The following is a 17500-nucleotide window of genomic DNA, read 5'->3' as shown; positions in this document are numbered from 1 at the left end:
CAATCCGAGCAAAATACGGATTCGAGAGCCACCGACAACACCTCCTAAATGCCTATTTGCAGGGAATGCAGCTTTATCTCCTTGACCCAAGCGTCTGGCAAGACGCTCCTAAGTATCCAGTATTCTAAGTATCCTAAGTATTATCCAGGTGGAGTCGGGTGGAACAAAATGCTTAGCGATTTTTAGAAAAACGAAAAAAATATTGAAAAAGAAATATTGACACCGGAGCATTTGACAGCAGCCAGCGCAGCATGTTCGCCGGGGATTTCGCCGCTATAAATTGGCAACCCTGCGCGTAAATTGCTTCAACAAGCCCTCGCATGAACCCCTGGTGACATGAGCCAAAGTGTCTACACAGCCCGTATGACAGACTTTTTATCAAGCAGTAGATTTTTTTTCTTTCGAGTACATGCTATCTCTTTCACTCCTACGGTTTTTTGACATCCGAAGACATTGACAAGACCCCTATACATAATTGATGCTATTTGTCATTTTGCCTAAATACACGATTTTTGGCGATTTTTTAAAAATTATCTATCAACAATTTTCATGAAATCTCGACGGGGCTACCTGGCAAAGAGTGTACAGATTGTGTGATAAAAATTTCAAACCAATCTGCTCAGCAGTTTTTACGGTACTGGATCGAAACCGACTTTGAAAATGTTGGTTTCCAATTTCAAGATTTATGTTTAGCAGTGGTATTCATTCATTGTGACCTTGTGGTTCTATAAAATAACGAGAGTTGTTGGGTACTGCAGCAAAAGGGCCACAATTTTCACGGTCATTAAATACCATTTGCCTAAATAGAAAAGACGCTAACTCCTCTTTAATGTAAAACAAAGCGCAAATGGCGAGTGGCTACACCAAAGCAGATGAGAAAGCAGAGACAGTGCTGCGCCGAACTAGCCCCCTTCTAAGACTCAATTGAAATCTGATCATGATTCATGTTGTTTTTTTTTCGGCAGCATCCTGGCAGCATCCTGGCATTAATCAGCGTCGGACAGGCAGCGAAGCAGAGGAGTGTTATGCGAAGCAAAAGCAGCAAGATTTCCTTCCTGTTAGGCTCCTATTGGCTTCCTATTAAACATTAAGGTGCTTATTCTGTAACTTGCGATTACGTTGGCCTCTAGGTGAAGATTCATTTGGTTCATTTTGTGTTCATTTTTGTGTTCACGATCGCCTGCATGTCGAGTGCATTTTTGTGGTCGACAGCTGGCGTTCTGTTTACATCGAGCATCGAGCATCTGAAAAACAGTTATGGCGTCCTGATTGTGCATCAATAATTTCTTTCTGCTAATCGTATACTATTATAACAAAGGTTAAGTCGTTTTTGATACAGAAAAATCAAGTTAATTCACAGTTTTTTACTTCAAACTGTCATTTTGAATTGTTTATTGTTTTCGAAACGTTTCGAAATTCGCATGAATCATCGAACGCCTGAGGCCATCGTAATCGCAAGTTACAGAATAAGCACCTAACAGAGGACTTTGAGTGGCGCTTGAGCGATTTCTGTCGTACGGGAAGCGTAGTGGTGTATTGATACAAGCGAGACTCGTATGAACAAAAGACTAGACTGCGGTTGGAAAACGTTGCTGGGGCTTCTTGAAAGACGATACCTGGGTTAGGACGCCGAGACACAGTGATGGGCCACTTCTAGGCTATCACCAGCAGCAGCAGTTGCAGCAGCAACCAGCAATCAGCCACCAGCAGCAACAACTCGTTGAACCAGCGTCCTAGAGCTACTCGTGGTTGCTTGGAGAGTGGCAAAAGGACCATGATTGACCTCGGCCTGACAAAGGGCAGCTAGAAGAAAGTGCATCGCCACAGTCTAGTGATATTGGCAGAGACGACGACAAAGTGCAGTGACGCATCATCCCTACGCGTAGCTGCTCTGAGTGTGTGAGCAAAGTGCAGTGACACCAACACCAAAAACCCCGGACGAGGTCAAGCGATACAAACATTGTCCTTCACCACTGTGTATACATTCCAACAGTCAAGCCACCCGCATTTCCGTATCCACTGGGTAAAACCATAATCTCCGGACGCCTGACGCCCGTTATCAACTCAACAATCAACCCCGTTTCCTGCCGTCTTCTCTCAACCGTACGTAGGGTGCTACTGCGTGCATGGTCTGGCAGTGCGTGCTCCTCACTGCACTTCCCGTTTGGTGTGCTAGTCTATTTCCACCTTCTCATCTTTTTCATCCGTTTCATATCTTTTCAGCATACGACGACGACGACGACATTTCCAGACGGATAACCCGGAACCAAGCAACCATGCCCATCATTTACAGTGCGATTTCGCGCGGCCAGACGGTTCTGGCGAAGTATGCCGATTGCGTCGGTAACTTTACCGAAGTGGCGGAACAGATCATCGATCGTATGGACGAGAATGCGCCCAAGCTCACGTACAAACACGGCAATTATCTGATTCACCTGATCCGCGACAATCAGATCATCTACATGTGCATCACGGACGACGTAAGCGAGAATGTCGACAGACCGCGCACCGCACGGTTCATGTTCACTGACGCTAGATCCCCGTTCGTGCGCACGGCTTATTTTTATTTTTCATTTTGCAGAAATTCGAGCTCAACCGAGCGTTTGCGTTCCTGATGGAGGTGAAAAACCGCTTCACACAGATGTACGGGCTGACGGTGGCCACCGCGATCGCGTACGCTATGAACACAGAATTCTCGACCGTGCTGTCCTCGCTGATGTCGAGCTACAGTGACGACACGCATACCGACACAATCGGGCAGGTGAAGGAGCAGATCGACGAACTGCGCACCATCATGGTGAAGAATATCGAAGGTGTTATCGGGCGCGGCGAGCGGATCGATCGGTTGGAGACCGCCGCCGATGGGCTGCTCGGTAGCGTGAGTATCCGGCGAGTTGGTGATGAGCGTTTCTGTGCGGACCCAGACTAATGGCAACCTCCCATCCGTTTTCCCATTGCTTCTGTCTCCCGCTTAGTCTACGTCGTTCCGGCAGTCCTCTCGCCGGCTGTCCCGTGCCATGTTTTGGCGCAGCGTCCGTATGTACGTGCTGCTCGCTGCGATTGTGCTGTTCATGATCTACGTCATCGTCAGTATGGCCTGTGGGGGGCTACTGTGGCAGAGCTGTCTCGCGTCTCCGTCCACCGGAGGCGCGTAAGAGTCGCGTTCGGCAAGCGAAGGTGGTTTGTTATGTTTTTTTTTACTCTTTGCGTTAAAGATGTGCTACCGAATGGATGGATGGACAGAAACCGATTAAGAGAGAAAGAGTGAACGAACGAGAAATTGGGGGCATATGGCAGGAGCAAGTGAAACGCTACTGATAAACTATACAGTTTCTTTTTTTATAAGATAACTTTACTCCCGCCCCAAACATACACTTACAAAACGCCTCGTTCCTTTGCGGAGCTGACGCGGCAACCATCCAGCTCGATGGCTAGGCATTCACGTTACGAATACACTCAGTATCCAGTAGAATATCGTGTCCCCGACCCGGGAAGCCCATACTGCATACTATCTTCGTTACGATAACAGTAATCCAAATAGCTCAAGAAACACCGATTTGCCTGTTTGTAATCCGTTTATCCGATTCAATTCTGCCGATTGTGTGATATTGCGATTGAATGTTTCTTTTCCCATTGCTCCTACTTCAGCAAATTCCTTAAGTTTTTTAAATTATATTTTCTCTAAGATCTTGCATTATTTTGTACCCGCATATGTGTTGGTAATATTTTTTCTTTGCGGGGATTCCGTGATCGGCACGGAAGGGCGGTAGTTCTGCTCGCTCCGTGCACATTCCTTAGCGGTGCCTTAGCGTGGTGCGAACCTGGAACGTGCAATGCACAGGGCGCCCGAATTCACACTATGTTCTACGAACGCTATTACGTTGGTTTCGTACGACTGAACCCCACGCAAACAGTACAGCAAATTTTCGCGAACTCATCATCATATACACTGAGAGAGTAAACTGTAACTGTGTCTAAACTATGTGATCGCGATCTTTCGCCCGTCATAGACGACGAGCTGGGGAAAGGGTTTTTTTTTCCATTTCTTATTGTTACAGAACCAGCGAAACCCCACCAGCGTCTTCTCGCGCATCTGTATCTGCTCGCTCTCGCAGCATCTACGCTATTCAAACACTTTTCCTATAGACGAACCCGTTTTTGGCCGAAAAAGTAATCTCGAATAGAACAATACGAACGAAGGCGTACGAAATGAGACTTATGAGTATGTGAAATGTATAGTGGTAAAGGAATCCTGGCGCCGCTACTAGGATTAGGAGAGGATTGGAGGATTGAAATGGCGACACCGGTCGCATTTAGAGCGTTCACCCAGAATATACTGTTACTGCTAATTCGAATGCTGTTTTCGTGTATCCCTCACAGACATTGATGCAAATATATTATCAAGACCCCTTTTAGTATCGTTTCGTTACCGCACCCTCTCATTCACCCGGGACATCCGAAACCAGATTCTCACACCAGGCTCCGGCACCAGAGTGCTAGTGGTTGTGGTACGGCTTATCACCACCGCGCCACAGCACGGCACTACATTCGATACGGTCGGTATGCGGTGTATCGTTTTGCGTTCGCGAATCGTGAGCAGTTCAGCGTGCAATATCGTCAGCGATTAGTGCCACAGGTTACTGCTTATCTAACGGCGTAATGCAGCGACGCGAACGCAGCACCACGAATGGATGCTACCTGTTTCTTTAAAGCGCGGTCATGTGTTGCGCCCCTTGTAGATACGGTCCAATGATTCGGGACACTTAGGCAGCCAGATTTTCCGTATCGACAACGCATAATGGGCGCGTGAGGGTTCGCGTTCGCTGTCGCTGGTGTGGTTTCGGAATTGAAAGAAATGGCAGCAAACCCTGCGCTGCTGGGCATTCCGTGCTTGTGCCAAGGGCGCTCGAGAAGAATTCACATCAGACAGCAGCGCTGCTGTACAGGGGCCGGAGGTACGGCGCTGTTCGAAACGAGCCAGATACGTTAAATGCACACGGTTTTACGACTCAGGTTGGAGGGTTTAGTAGACGCCAAGCACCATTGTGCCGGCTGCCGGCTGAGGCGAATGCTGTCGACTGGATGCATCAAACAAATTGATGAACGACGACGTGAGAGTGAGTGAAGAGTGTAAGGCTTATGCGACCCCCCCCCCCCCCCCCCCCCCCGGGAAAGGTCCTACATTTTACATGGGGTGGGCTATCACCTTAGCAGCCTAGCACGCCTATCCTGTATGACGTGTCGCGCAACCTCTCGCTGAGAGTGTCTATAAGACAAATGAAGACAAACGGCGGCACAAGCGGAAGCTAACAACAATCGTAGCGGAGATTAAGAACCCTCATAAAAAAAGGGGGTGGAATGGGGCATTTTTCTCTTCAAAAGGAATCCGCTTGGGGTGAGGAAAGAGGCGGGGATGAACAAAAAAAAACAATGTCGAAAACACTAGACGCACCCATACACATTGAGAGGTGTAGGTGCAGGATTCGTCGTAGCGACGCGGTGACAGGTGCTGCTGGACGGGGTACCGGGGATGACTTCCGGTGCAGTGAATGCCATGCTCTGCCTGGCTGCAGGCCCATTAGGCCCCCCTCCACCGCCCACCGGTTGTGTGTCCTCGTCGTCTTTGTCGTGGATGCCAGTCTGCCAGTGAAATCTGTCTGGTAGTGGATGGAGAAGCTGGTTGTGGCCGTTGCAGGCGGAACAAATAGTTGCATAATTGGCACGTACGGACCCCCCACCATTCCCCCCCCCCCCCCCCTTGCGAGTCTAGTGGCACTTGGCTTGGGATTCATCCCTCGGGGAGCTCTAGAGACCACTTGAGGTGCCATCCACCACCATTCCGGACCAGACCGGAACAAGACAAGTCGCTGCCCAGACAGCGGTGAGACAGTCAGAAGGACCCCTGAGCAGTGATAATCGAAACCATCAATTGCGCTAGCAACCGATCACGAGGAGTGACCGGCAGTGGATCGAAATCGGTAACACGGGCATTCCGACTACGCCATATCCAACATAACGTGGGGCGCGGTCCGCACAGCGCACAATTCCCGTCACCGTGCGGACGATGCGACGACGTAATATCCCCGGCCGAAGGGTGCCGAAAGTAGGCCAACCGCACCGCAATTCCAGAGAGGATGATGGCGATGGGATGAGAGCAAGGGTATGGCAAGCACGATGCGCATAAATGTGGAATAATGGGATGCAGCACCATGCCCTATCGCTCCCTGTAGGGCGAAGGGTTCGCGTGCCTCCCCCCCCTCCCCATCCCGCCCCCTTTCACAGTTACTCGTTCTAAGACGCAGTAGCCGGATCCGGGAGCGCGCTGCAGCACGTAATCACTGCGTGCAGAGCGGTGGCAGGACAGGATGGCCGCCGCAGCAGCAGGATGGCAGACAGGATGGTGGCAGGAATGCTACGACGTCACACTCAACCCCCCCCCTCCAAACAGATGCTCGGATGTGAGCGTGTGTGCGAGAGAAAGAGAGAGAGAGAGAGAGGCAGTGAGCTAGTGAGGCGCCAAGGAAAAGCGTAAACAAAACGTAAATTTTCACCTCCTCCCGCCACGCTCCCCGTCCTACCCCCACATTCCATTGCGTGCTTTGTTTTCCGTCTCCGTTCCCATTGTTTGCAACGTCGTCCCGCTGTTAACGCTGACAGCAGCACCAGTTGAGGGCCCCTGGTGTTGTGATGGGCATATGGCACTCTGTCTCACTCTCGCTCGTTGGCCCGTTCTCGTTGCGCTTTGGGATCGCCCGGGGGGGTGGGGGGGGGGGGGGGGCCCATCGCATTCCATCGCAGCATCCCGATCCACCGTGTGGTGGTCCCGCGTGGCGTGTCAATGACTCGCATTCCCGCAATCCCGCTCCAAATGTGTTTCCGCTAATACGCACGCACCATACGGTGTCAGCGTGCGTTGACACTGCGTGCGTGCGTGCGTGCGTTCGTGCGTGAACTGGAGTGGGATCAATCGGGATGACGACCAACCGGGAGTTCGAGCTCGAGATGAGTGGAGCGTAGTGGGTGCGTTTTTATTATTGTTATTTTTTTGGTAGCATGCGCCTCCATTTCCTCGTAGCAGCAGCAGCAGCAGCTTATCAAAACTAGCACCGGTCTGGTTGCAGCTCGAGAGCCCTCTGTCTCTGTCTCACTCTGTCACAATCTTCCCCCGCAATCGCTCGCATCGCTTTTCATCTCAGCAGCTTGCCTGGACTTGCTGGTGAGAAAAGCGAACAACACACTCACCGACGTTTTCTTCTTCCGTTTAGGAAAATCTGCACAATTTCTGCCCCCTCCGTCACGTCGTCGCCCCTTCCGCCGCCGGTTCGGCTGCTCAGCCTGGCGCACGCGCACACGTCCACTAATAATACTCGCTCGCTCCGACTCACTCGCACGCTAACGAGCGGTCCCTTTCCACCGGAGCAGCAGCAGCAGTAGCCGGAACCGGGGGAACGCGTTCCCCTCCCTCCCCCCGGGAGTGAAGAACGGTTGTCCGGTCCGTAGCTCACCCTTGCTCGGATGCCGCCGTCTCGTATCAGTTGCAACAATTCAGCGGGCGCGTACGCACGCACGCACGCACGCACGTACGCACGGTGCACACACCCGCACACCCGCACAAACGCTCGTCCTGGAGATCGCGGGATCGATCCTCGACGACCGGCCCTGTCCTGCCACCTTCCGTCCTCCGTCATTCCATCGGTGTTTTGGGTGTTGTTGGACCTCCGGATCGGTCGTGGAGCGCGCGCGCGCGCGCCGGTCGCGGTCTTTGCGGTTTTGCTGGCATGCGATGGCATGTGGTTCCGGTGCGTGTGATGTGGTGTCGTGTCACCAGCAGCAACAACAACAACAACAACAGCCAAGGACCTCTATCAAACCATTAGCACCACCATCAACTCGAGGCTGAAAGTGGTACCGTTAGCTACGCGTGTTCCGTTCCGGCCCATCCCCGATTCAACCGATTTGGTGGTGCACTGACAAAGGAGGGGTTGTTGTGTGTGAGGGGGGGGGGGGGTTGGATTTTGCGGTAAGGTCCTGCGCGGAAGACGAGAGTGTATGTGCCGGGATTAGCGAGAGTGAAAGTGTTCCACAAGAGAGAGAGAGAGAGAGAGAGAGAGAGCGTGCTAGAGAGAGAGGGCGTGTGTGCCGTACTGGGATAAAATCCCGGGAAAGCAAACACACACACACGCGCGCGCGCGCGCTCGTTTGCCGTAAACAAGTCCCGGAATTCATTCATCCCGTTAAGGGTGTTTTCTGCCACTACCATTCCTTCATCCTTCGATCCGGGACACGATCGGGACTCAGGGGTAGACGGGTTTCCAAGAAGTTTTTAGTGTGTTTTTTTTTTGTTGCTGCTATTGCATTCGTTCCAGCGCAGGATGTGCTGCGGTTCGCACCTTTCGCCTCGCCGAAACGAACGAGCATCCCCCTTCCCCCCGGGTTGTGCCGTCTTCGCCTCGCCCATCACCCAAGGGACCCATTTCGCACACCGGAAATCGTTGTCCTGTTTTTTGTTTGTTTGTTTGTTTGCTTTACTTCTGTTTTTGTTGCTGCCGTGAGTTTTGCCGCGACACAAAAAAAAGGAACGGAAAGAACGAACCTTCAAGGGGTTCTAACGGCGTGGGGTTGGGGGTTGGGGAAGAGGGTTGTGCTATGGTTAAAAGGGTTCCGGGCCACCAACGGTGCCGTATCGCAGCGAGAGAGCGAATGCTTATCGGGAGCACGGTAAGGTCCCTAGGGACGGCCACCCAAAAGTGCATATCCGGCCCACCGGTGGTGGTCTTGTGTAGAAGAAAACGAAGAAAACGAAGAAGAAGCAGAAGGGTGCACTTGGGGGTTCCAGAGTAAGACTGCAAACCGGTTTTGTTTTTTTTTTTTAGTCTAACCGACTCACTTAAGCACCTTGCAGGGTGCAGAGCTTGCTCGTGGACGCTGCAGAGGTCCGGTCCGAATAGGATTCGGATACTCCGGCTGGTCGGAAGTTTACCTTCTTAAGAGCCAGACAACGGCCAAGTTGTTGTCAGTCCGCAGTTCGAAGCACTAGAATAAACAAGGACAAGGCTGCTCATCTCATCTTCTTCTACTACTAGCGCTCCACGCACCCTCTTGCGTTGCCTGTTTGTTGACAGAAGAGGAAAGGCGCGAGGTACCTGGCCTGGAGTGGCCGACCGATACGGTTGATACGCGGATCCAGCTCGACCAGACCAGCTTGTCAGTGGCAGAAGCCCTGTAAGAAGCCCTGCGACTGTGTTTGTGTCTGGGAGAAAGAGAGTGTAGTGTGCCTGTTTTGGGAGGCTCTAGCAGACCCAGAGTCGCTCTCTCTCTCTCTCTCTCTCTCTCTCTCTCTCTTTTATACACACTCTATCGCTCTCTCACTGTATTACCTTTCCTTCAACAAACAGTATCAGCATCAGTGTTGGTCCTATTCACCGAAGGATCCTGAGGCGCCGTGCAAAGCCTACCGGAGAGACGATACAGCAAACAAGCAACGAGGAGGAAAGGAGTCGGTGTGCTGTGTGTGAACCAGTGAAGTGATTAGAAAGGGCACCAGGATGGACAGTTCGCCCGATCTGTCGCTGAAGCTGCGGCGCGGGTCGAGCGATTCGCGCGAATCCTTCTACATGGATTTTGCCCAGGGCATCGACTCGGATATCGAGGACGTGGTGACGATGGCGTCGGGCGGTGCGAGCGGATCGGTCACCACACCGCCAGCTGTCAGTGGGCTGCCAGTAGTGCCGGTGGATTCGGTTCCAGCAGCACCACCACCACCGCCACCACCACCACCACCACCACCACCACTACCACTACTGGTACCTGTACCGCTGGTACCCCAACAACCTGACGTCATCCCCGAGGAGGAGGACACACTGCTCGAGGAGGAGGAGGAGGAGCAGGAGCAGGATGAGAAGGAAAAAGAGAAGAAGAAGGAGAAGCAGCAGGGGGAGGAAGAGAAGGAGCACCAGGAGATGGTGGAGCAGGAGCACCCGCTAGAGGAAGATCCTCCGATGACGGATGGTGGTGGTGGTGGTGGCGGCCAGCAGGCAGCTTTCGATCCGATCCCGGCCACCCCGGGGTCACCTGTTTCGCCACCGTTACCACCACTCACCGCTCTGCCGCCGCTCGTTCTGCCCAACCTGCTCTTTGCCCCGCTGCCCGCCCTCGACATCGACATCGAAAGGTAAGTGGGGTCTCGCCCCGTCCTCCCCATCAACCTTCATCACTATGACCGTCAACCACACACCACCATCCCCAACAAGGCCCCATCATCAGCATCATCGTCAGCTGATGCTGATGTTGATGCTTGTGCTGATCAGGCTTGATTAGCGGAGTCGCTCCACTCCGGGTAGTTTCGGAGTAACCGGATTTGTAACCCCTCCCCCGAGAGAATCGAGGGGTTAAAAAGCGAGAGGGGAGTGTAGAGAGGGTACCGTTAAACGAAGATAGACATGCAATTGGTCTCAATTGCTGCTAAGTGTGCTGCTGCTGCATACACGTCGCTGGACGCTGCTGCAATCCGCACGACCGTTCGTGCGTGTCGTGCTATTTGGTTGTTGCCATATGTGCATGTGCGAGTTCCGTGCTTGTCCGCTTCCAAAAAAAAAAAAAATTGGCCAAAGCGCGAACGTGGCTGCGTGATCGCTTAACAGGAGGAAGGGATATGCTTAATTCGATCAAATGTGACGAAACTATTTAAAATATTTTTTCTAAACCTGAGTTTTATATTAAGGGAGGGCTTCGGTATTTAATTTGTTTTGTGATACATATTTTTAACGCATTTCCCTGAATGCTGATGCTTTCAAGAATATTGTGTAAATTTTTTTTTTATGAATTGAGGCACAACTGACAAACTTATAGATTTTTTAAAGTTCACCTTTCATACAAAGCTTCATGGAACGTTTTTAAAGCCCACCGTACCGTAAAAACTACTGGACCAATTGATTTGAAATTTTCATCACATAATCTGTACACTATTTGCCAGGTTGTGCTGGCGAGTTTTCATAATAATTGTTACTATTTTCTGTTTTAAATAATTATTCGCTTTTTTGGGCAAAATCGTTAAAAGCATAACTTTTTCAACTTTAAAAATCCACCGGAAATCGAAAGGAAAAAAATAGACAATTCAACACAAACTCGACGGGGCTACCTGGGATAAACTTGTATAACCTATCAAAAGAATATTGATTTGTATTTTTCTGATGACCGTAGCTACGTGGGGCACAGGAAAAAGTATCGTTTTCCCAGACACACCTTCATAAATTTGATGCCATAGATGAAGTTTTTCATAAATCTTCCCCAAAATAGAACTAAATATTCTTCAAAAGTTGTAGTTTAACGTGCCAGTCACTTGAAAAAAATAAGCTGAATGTTTACGTCACAAACGATCGTCAAAAAAAGGATCATTTTTGTGGCCAGAAATTACCGAAGCGCCCTCCTCCTTTATGCGACAACTTTTCAAGAACATTTGGCTGTGTTTTGGGGAAGATTTGTTCAAAACATCATCCCTGGCATCAACTGTAGCAAGGCGTTTCTTCGCAAGAGGTCCTTTTTTCGGTGCCCATCGTAGCCACGTGATGATACGAAAAATGTGATCAATGTGATAAATGTAACGCGCAGTGTGGCCCGGGAGGTGCAGGAAGAGCAGTGGCAAGGTGTCACAACAGGTTCGCCTTCAATTTACCAGCGGCTGGCGGTGGCCAATCTATCATGTTACATACGCGACACACGCCACCAAAGCCGCCTACCGGAACAGGCCCGTTTGTGGGGGAAAAGTTCCCCGGGGTGGCGATGGTGCGGTGGGTCGATACGTCCTTTCGGCTCACCGACGCTTCCACACGTCTGCTGCTGCTGTAGCAGCCGAGAAATTAATTGCTTTCTGATGTGATTAGTGTGGTACTACCGGAGGTGGCGCCAGTGCTCCGGGTCCGGTTCACCAACCAATGTCCTAGGGTGCTAGGTGCCCGTCCATACATCCAGCGAGACATACAGGTTCCTAGCTCGGCCGATCAGAGAGCCTCACGCTCGCTCGCTACAGCGGATACGCCAATAATACGGCAATTGAAACAGGACATCACCAGCGGATGCCGTCGATGCCGTCAACCCGGTCGCCGGCCATCTTCCGCCACTTTCAGCCGTGCGATAATTGAATCACCGGCTACCAGAGCTACCAGAGCTCTGGTGTGGTTGCCTGCTGGCTGACCTTCCCGATTCGATTCCGACTCGGGCTCGCAATTGAACTCAAGATTTCTTGGATCCAATACCGTGTCCAATATATTCTCATACAAATTCAATCATTTATATTTTCTTAACCGGTTGACCATTCTTTTTCATCAAAGCCTTTTTTTTTAAAGAGAAACTTATACTAATCAATTGAAAAATATGTTTCGAAATAAACACCCCCTCTCACCCCTTTTTACGAGCTTCAATCGCATCTAAACTCTAACGCACGTGGCACGGACTACTTTCATAGACATTTTCTCACATTTTTTTTGGGGATCCTTGCTTCAAACTGAATAAAATTAGTCAATTTTCTGTTCGTTTAGGTTCAATAATTGCATGAACAAACGATAACGGGTTAAGATCTGGTGAACTGGGAGGCCATTCATTCTTCTTTAAAAATCTTGCTAAATTGTCCGTGCCGGCAAATACCCCCCCCCCCCCCCCCAACGATCACACGAGTCGCATTTTAAAAACCTGGGGATATTGTTTTTTGGTTATCTGTTACATCCTTAATGTTTCTGGACCACAAACGAACGTGTTGGACAGCACAACTTTGCTCTAGAACAAATAGCTTTTCACCAGAGAACACAAGACGCGCCCAGCGTACCGCGATGCAAGAAGAGTTGCTTTTTCATTTTTTTTAAAGTTCGTTAGCTTCCGAGATTCCGTGAACTTTCAATTTTTCATAAGCGTTACATTCTACCTCTTATTTAAAAAAGTTATACGTAGTTTATATTCGTAAACTTTCTGTTCTGTAGCAATTTTTCGTATCGAACGTTGAGGATAACGTCGGGATACGGTCCCGAACGGTCTTGATCACTTTTGCAGTACTAGCCGACCGCTTTCGCCCCGATTCTTTTTTGTAATTTAAAGAGGAAGTCTCAAGCTATCTTCTAATGGTTGGATTTGCAAAATCACGCTTGGTTCCAAGGTTTTAAAAATAGGGCTTGGACGCTCCCTATTCATCTTTTTTTTTTATAACACAGACACGTAATTGTTTCATGGTTACTAAAACTAGACCCCCACCATAAAAGAGATCAAGCGCTTTCTTTGTCCAGTTTGAGCGCGTTAATCCATCGATCCCCCTCCCGCATTCGCCTTCGCATTCTTCAAAATACTACTTCCCCAACGTCACAACAAGCAAACCGACCGGACGGATCGGATCGACCGGACGGGCCATCAGCTAGCACGACGTACGACGTTGTTTGCTTTGTGTCCTGTCCAACGCCTGACCACAAGCTGCAGCTCGCTGCAGCTCATCAAACAACCATCCCGAATCCATGATGATGATGATCCCCAAAACCTCCTCCTCCTCTTCTCGGTTGTGTTTTTGTGGCTTTGGCCTGACCTGACCGCATACCCGCCTGGCAATGGTCCAAAAACAAGCGGCAGCCGCTCGCTGCACTCTTTACGAGCGCACTGCCCCCCCCCCCCCCCCCCCGCAAACCACGCCGCGACGATTGGTCACGGATTCAGTGGTTCAACGCCAATAAATAATCCATCCATCCATCCCAGCACGCCCGATGGAGGGTGCAAAACATCCCCTGGTGTTTGGGTTTTTTGGCGAGCTCCACCGCTGCTGCTGCTGCTGCTGCTGTGGCCCAAATTAGATGCTGGAAACGATGGTTTTTCCATCACACGGGTGCGCGCGCGTGCGTGGCGCGAGGGGTTTGAGTACAAGGAACACAAACAGACTGCGGAATGTGTTCGCTTTCCGCCTGTTGTCGCTGTGTCGTGTCACGGTACAAGTCACTCAAGTTCGTGGCAACATGTGGCCGGGCAAGACCACCCCATTCGATCGCTGCATTCGCTGGCCTTTCTCATCGCTGTATTCAAGAAAATAGATAAAAAGGGGGAGAAGCGGTATGGGACAATTTAATAAGCCTGTTAGGAAAATGGGAAAACTCGCCCGGAAAGCTGAAGCATTTGTTTGTATTCCAAGGCCAAGTGGAGAAGGACAGCAAAAGAAAAAACCAAAACCTGCCGAAAACTTAACAAATCACAAAGTGAAAAATCAACAAATCACTCGACCGATCCAGGTTACCTGGATGGACTTATGATCTAAGAAAAGAATATCACGCAGCTACGAGATGGACTTGTTCCAGAAAAAGAGCATTTTCTGAAGAAACACCTTTCTAAGTTTGATGCTGTGGATGAACATTTTAATAAATGCTCCTCAAACTGCAACCGCTAATATTCTTGGTACAGTTGTAGCGCAATCTGGCATGGCAAGTAGAGCAAATGAATCGTATGATTGCTTCACAAAACACGTCTTGAGCCTTAGCTTTGATCCAATTGACTGACTGCACTTGCTGTTGCGGCGCGTTTCGAAGAATTTCGATTTATTTCGGATTTTATTTTTTATTTTTTTGCTTACTTTCGTATTCTGTGACTGACACTACCCGTGTCGTCACAGGTCATTGCCACGAGACGAGGGTAACACGAGACTGGGGCCGAGGAACGGAGCAAGATGCGCCGCAGGTGGATTCCCCCCCCCCCCCCTCGCCTTCTTCTCCTTATTCACACCGAACGCCTCGACCCCCCTGGAGGTGTTCAATTTCATCCCCTGTTTCCGAACCGCCCCCCGCCGGTTGTCCTGGGACCCCGGACACAGGCTGGAAAACGGAGCGAGGAACCATAATTGGATTAGCTTAGCACGGGCGGGGGGGGGTTAAGGTCGGTAGCTCCGGAAGCCTTGGTGGAGTGCCTTGGCTATCCCCTCTCCTTCGTCGCGACAAAAGCGCAATTCCCATCGATGCTAAGCGGCGTCATTGCGACGACAACGACGACGACGATGATCATCTGTCATCATCTGACAAGTGACAGGTGGGTGGCTGGCAGGGAGGCAAGCGCACCACCACCACCACCACCACCACCACCACCACCATTGCTCCAATATAAATGGCGCTTATGGGGTGCAATCACGGAGCGAGCGCGCGCGCGCGCGCGATTGATGGGCACCCCCTCCTCCCCCGTCTCCCCAGTGCCACACGAGGTTTTGCTTTTGCATAAATTTGATAATAGCACCCCCGCCACGCACCCGCACCCGAAGCACCGGAACAAATTTTTGTGGACAAAGAAAGAGAAGCTCAAATGGTTGGCCACTCATCAAGGAGGGCATCATCATCAGGACAGGGGGTCTGGGGGGCCCAAATATAAAAATTAATTTCACGCGCGGCTCACGTTATGCTAATGCGCCCCCCCCCCCCCCCCTTTCGGTGCCCGGTGGTGCGGCCGAAGCGCGGAGAAAAACCCGGTCTCGGGACGTGTCGGTCAGTCGGGCGAGTGATGCTGCGGATGGTGCATCTACCGTGTAGCAGCCGGTTCGGGAAGGATCGGAACGGGCCACCGTGGTCCAGTTGCCACCGGGCCAGTACCCGGTAGAGCGCCAGTGGGATGCGTGGAGCGGCTAACCGTTACGCTAACGTTCACGTCCTGTGTTTTTGTGTATTGCAGGGATCTGGAGGCGACGCTACAACCGATCATGCAACCGATGCCATCACCGTCGGTGCCCCAGAACGCGATCGTCTCACCGGAAACGTTCAGTACGCACACCTCGCCGGCACCGTCACTGCAGGCGCAACCCCTGGAGGGCCCGGAGGATACCAACGCACCGCCACCAACGAAGGAGGAGCAACACCAGGACCAACTGGATCTGTCCCAGCCCATCTCGATGCCACCGGCCATGATGACCATCGTCACCGACTATTCCACGTACGCTGGTGTTGGTGGTGGTGGTGTTGGTGGTGGTGGTGGTGGGTTGACGACAGTTTGCACCACCGAGGGCGACGGTTCCGGTTCGCTCGGGCTACCGAGCAAACCATCCTCCTCTTCCTCCTCTTCCTCTTCCGCCTCCTCCTCATCATCCTCCTCCTCAGCACCGGCACGCCACGGTGGTTCCTGTTCCGCTTCGTCCTCATCGGGAGTGCCACGTCCGCTGCTACTGACGTCACCACCGCTGGCCACCAAGGGCACGGGGCGCAGCAGCAGCGGTGGTGGTGGTGGTGGTGATGAGCTACACTCGGTCGAGCTGGGCAACCCCGTCGGTCAACCGGTGGCCTATTCACCGAAATCACTCTCCCAGACGCCACCCCAGGTGGTGAGTGGGGGGGAGGGAGCAGCGGCGGCGGCAGCGGCAGCGGCGACAAGCAACACCACCACCACCACCCAGCATCACCTGTCGGTGCTGTACCATGCCCACCACCACCACCTGCATCCCATACTGACCACCAACCGGCGACCGTCGAGGCTCCCCGAACCCGTCTACTATCCGGCACCGCGCGAAGTCAAACCGTAAGTAACCGTGTGCGAGAGAGAGAGAGAGAGAGACCCGGGACGTCTCATAACAGGGTGTCACACATTTCCATCTTCTTCTTCACATTCGGTCCTTGGGAACGCGGTAGTGGTGAGGCCCTTGCGACCACCCTGTCGGCCCTCTACGGCAAGCTGCTCGTCGTCATGGGTATCGCCTTCCCGATGGCCGAAGTCATCTCCACCTACATTCCGCCCTCCTTCTACGAGGTACGTATCAGCTGGGGGTGGGTGGCGGGGTGGATTCCTGGTTGAGCTGAAGGACTTCCGAGCCCTCTTTTCTTGTGTCGTGTTAAAGAACGATCTTCATTTGTTTTGCTACACAATGAGAATGGTTGTACAGAATGATTGGGGCTTTGGCGAGAAAGTAATCCATTATTATTTAAACCGGGGGGTTTCGGTATTTTCGAGTCCAAAAATGGGCCCGTTTTTGACGCTTTTTTTTGTGACGTAACCATTCAACTTTATTTTTTCAAATGAATGGCATATTAATCTTCAACTTTTGAAGAATATTTGGTAGCGTTTTGAGCAATATTCATTGAAACATTAATCCGTGGTATGCAATTTTGGTAGGCGTGTCGTCGCAAAGGTACTTTTTACGGTGCCCATCGTAGTGACATGACAGGTCATCTGAAATAGACAAATCGATATTTATTGGAAAGATTATAAGTTCATCTAAGTAGTCCCGTTAAGATTTTGTTGATATTCTAATTTTTCGATTTTTGGCAGAGTTTTGAAGTTAAAAAAGTGATGCCTTTTGCGATTCTGCCAAATAAAACTAACTTTACATAATTATTTAAAAAAAAGGTATGAACAATTTTAATAGTTTCTCGACGGAACTACCTGGTAAAGAGTGTATAGATTATGTGTTAAAATTTTCAAATCGATCGGTCCAGCAGTTTTTACGGTACGATGGGCACCGTCTTTGAAAACGTTGGTTTTTGGGGAAACGCTCTTCGAAGTAGCGAGCTGCATGGAT

At 51.0% G+C, this 17500-nt stretch overlaps 3 protein-coding genes across 5 annotated transcripts in view; 2 read left to right on the top strand and 1 right to left on the bottom strand.

Annotated features, from left to right (window-relative positions):
• The window catches only part of LOC126579932 (exportin-6), a 4318-nt gene extending 4144 nt beyond the window's left edge, over nt 1-174 (bottom strand). The window contains exon 1 of the mRNA XM_050243699.1: nt 1-174. This exon is cut by the window's left edge and continues 214 nt beyond it. The gene's annotated coding sequence lies outside the window, so the exon portion shown is untranslated.
• A 1179-nt stretch (nt 175-1353) lies between these two features.
• LOC126579946 (vesicle-associated membrane protein 7) lies at nt 1354-4418 on the top strand. The gene is made up of 4 exons (XM_050243730.1): nt 1354-2103; nt 2224-2480; nt 2582-2878; nt 2976-4418. The coding sequence occupies exons 2-4, from the start codon at nt 2277-2279 to the stop codon at nt 3153-3155; spliced, it is 681 nt and encodes a 226-aa protein (XP_050099687.1). The 5' UTR covers nt 1354-2103; nt 2224-2276; the 3' UTR covers nt 3156-4418.
• A 3172-nt stretch (nt 4419-7590) lies between these two features.
• The window catches only part of LOC126579933 (proton channel OtopLc), a 16048-nt gene continuing 6138 nt past the window's right edge, over nt 7591-17500 (top strand). Inside the window, exons 1-4 of one of the 3 annotated variants that reach the window (XM_050243700.1) lie at nt 7591-7905; nt 9396-10171; nt 15667-16503; nt 16614-16731. In XM_050243700.1, the coding sequence (XP_050099657.1) occupies nt 9546-10171; nt 15667-16503; nt 16614-16731 (1581 nt within the window). In that variant the 5' untranslated portion in view covers nt 7591-7905; nt 9396-9545. Of the gene's footprint in view, nt 7906-8001; nt 8021-9156; nt 9223-9395; nt 10172-15666; nt 16504-16613; nt 16732-17500 lie in introns of those variants that run through there. The other 2 variants (XM_050243701.1, XM_050243702.1) reach the window with 2 other exon arrangements.

Source organism: Anopheles aquasalis, chromosome Y (assembly GCF_943734665.1).
Source record: "Anopheles aquasalis chromosome Y, idAnoAquaMG_Q_19, whole genome shotgun sequence".
Taxonomy (NCBI): Eukaryota; Metazoa; Arthropoda; class Insecta; order Diptera; family Culicidae; genus Anopheles; species Anopheles aquasalis.
The sequence above is the reverse complement of the archived record's forward strand: the minus strand, read 5'-3'. Positions and strand labels throughout refer to the sequence as shown.

Coding starts and splice junctions, on each gene's coding strand:
- LOC126579946 (XM_050243730.1), top strand. CDS start 2,277: ATGCCCATCATTTACAGTGCGATTTCGCGCGGCCAGACGGTTCTGGCG. Junction 2,481..2,581: donor ACATGTGCATCACGGACGAC/GTAAGCGAGAAT, acceptor TTCATTTTGCAG/AAATTCGAGCTCAACCGAGC. Junction 2,879..2,975: donor CCGATGGGCTGCTCGGTAGC/GTGAGTATCCGG, acceptor TCTCCCGCTTAG/TCTACGTCGTTCCGGCAGTC.